Consider the following 1,542-nt stretch of genomic DNA (forward strand, 5'->3'; position numbering starts at 1 on the left):
TTAGCAGCGTTGTCGTACGACTGACCCCCTACAGTTAGCAATATCGATGCCGTTAGCCTCGAGGAATCTCAACAGAGAATTCGCCTGATCTTGCCCAGTGTGTCCAGCGTTATTGAAGAAGTGCACGAAACGCTCAACTGGTGTCTCATTTTTCATGTAGCGTAGCACACATGTTAGCTGGTCAACGTGACTGGCATCCGGAGTCGAGTCGACCGTGACTGAAAAGTACTTTGCCTCCTTGACTCGACCTACAATGTTATCTAGAACATGCGTCCCCATGATCGCAATAAGCTCCTCGCATGTGGTTGAGGACAAGTAATTTGTGTGTCCAGTACCTTTATTGGCATGCTGTTGGACGTGCTGAGCTAAGAAAGAATCGTATTGCGCCAACAGTTCCATAAGACCAAGGTAATTTCCATTGTTATGCGAACCCACGATTTCATCGGTTCCGCGAAATGCAAGACCGCGCTCAGCCAGGAAGCTGATCACGCTCACACATCGTTTCAAAACTTGGCACCAGTACGATTCAACTTCGTTGGCATGTCTGATCATAATTTCATCGATACGACAGGATGCAGAAGCTCGTTTCGCCAGCTGAATCACATTCCAGCAGTGCGATGTGGATCTCTCGTGTTGCTCTAGATCGCGTTTGGCATGCTTCCAATCTCCGTACCCGACTGTTGCCAAGTTACCAGTGCTATTTGAAAGCTTGCAAGCGAAACAGTACACGTGGCAGGTTGAAAGAGAGTAGCACAACCAACTTCTTGGGACCATTTCCCCATTGGGAAGTGTTCTCTCGAAAAAACTCTTTGTGCAAAATCGGTTGACAGTGCCGCTGTGACCTTCACCCTGGGGCCCGGTCGCACTTCTAACCGACGCAACGAACGGCCCACTCATGTTCCTAAGCGAACTGGAACCTCTGTTGACCCAGTATTCGACCATCTGTTGTGATGACCGGACCGGCCATCGTCCGATGTCGCTCTGAAATCCATCATCTTGGTCATCAGTTATATCAGCATCTACATGCTCTTTGGCTACTCCCACTTTGTCTGCACTTCCGGTTGTTATGAGCACACCAGTATCTGACTGCGCATCCTTCGATGTGCTAGGCTGTTGACTACACGAGCCGTCCACATGACTGACACGCGGAAAAAAGTGAGACAACTTTTTCGACTTATTTACTTCGACTTTTTCGCCATCCTTCTTATCTTTTGCGCGTTTTCGCTTCTCTGCACCACTGAGGTACATTCGTACACGGTTCGATTTGTGTCTGTCCTCACTCATGGCTGAACAACAGACGAACGGATACCGGATATCAGATAACGGATATCCGTTAGTCTGTGGCTGAACCAAGGAGCTACATATAACAAGGAGAGAAAGCAGATTGGCTGTATGCTTTTCGCCTCAAAGGCGCCATCTCTGGACCATAATCAGCTGAACAGCGAAATTCAGTCAGCGAAACAGAATGGGAAACGCATCACTTCAACGTTACATGCTAAGAATTTTGTGGATCACAATTACGACAGTTTTGTAAATTTTAGG

At 47.8% G+C, this 1,542-nt stretch overlaps 1 protein-coding gene across 1 annotated transcript; it reads right to left on the reverse strand.

Annotated features, from left to right (window-relative positions):
- LOC106815205 (zinc finger MYM-type protein 1-like) lies at window positions 1-1,284 on the reverse strand. Its single transcript, XM_014819635.1, has one exon. It carries the CDS (start codon window positions 1,282-1,284, stop codon window positions 1-3), a length of 1,284 nt encoding a protein of 427 aa, XP_014675121.1.
- Between the last annotated feature and the right edge of the window lie 258 nt (window positions 1,285-1,542).

Source organism: Priapulus caudatus, unplaced genomic scaffold, assembly GCF_000485595.1.
Source record: "Priapulus caudatus unplaced genomic scaffold, Priapulus_caudatus-5.0.1 Scaffold1063, whole genome shotgun sequence".
In the NCBI taxonomy this organism is placed as follows: domain Eukaryota; kingdom Metazoa; phylum Priapulida; class Priapulimorpha; order Priapulimorphida; family Priapulidae; genus Priapulus; species Priapulus caudatus.

What these genes read in the sequence shown, in the direction of transcription:
- LOC106815205 (XM_014819635.1), bottom strand. Translation starts at nt 1,284, where the DNA reads ATGAGTGAGGACAGACACAAATCGAACCGTGTACGAATGTACCTCAGT.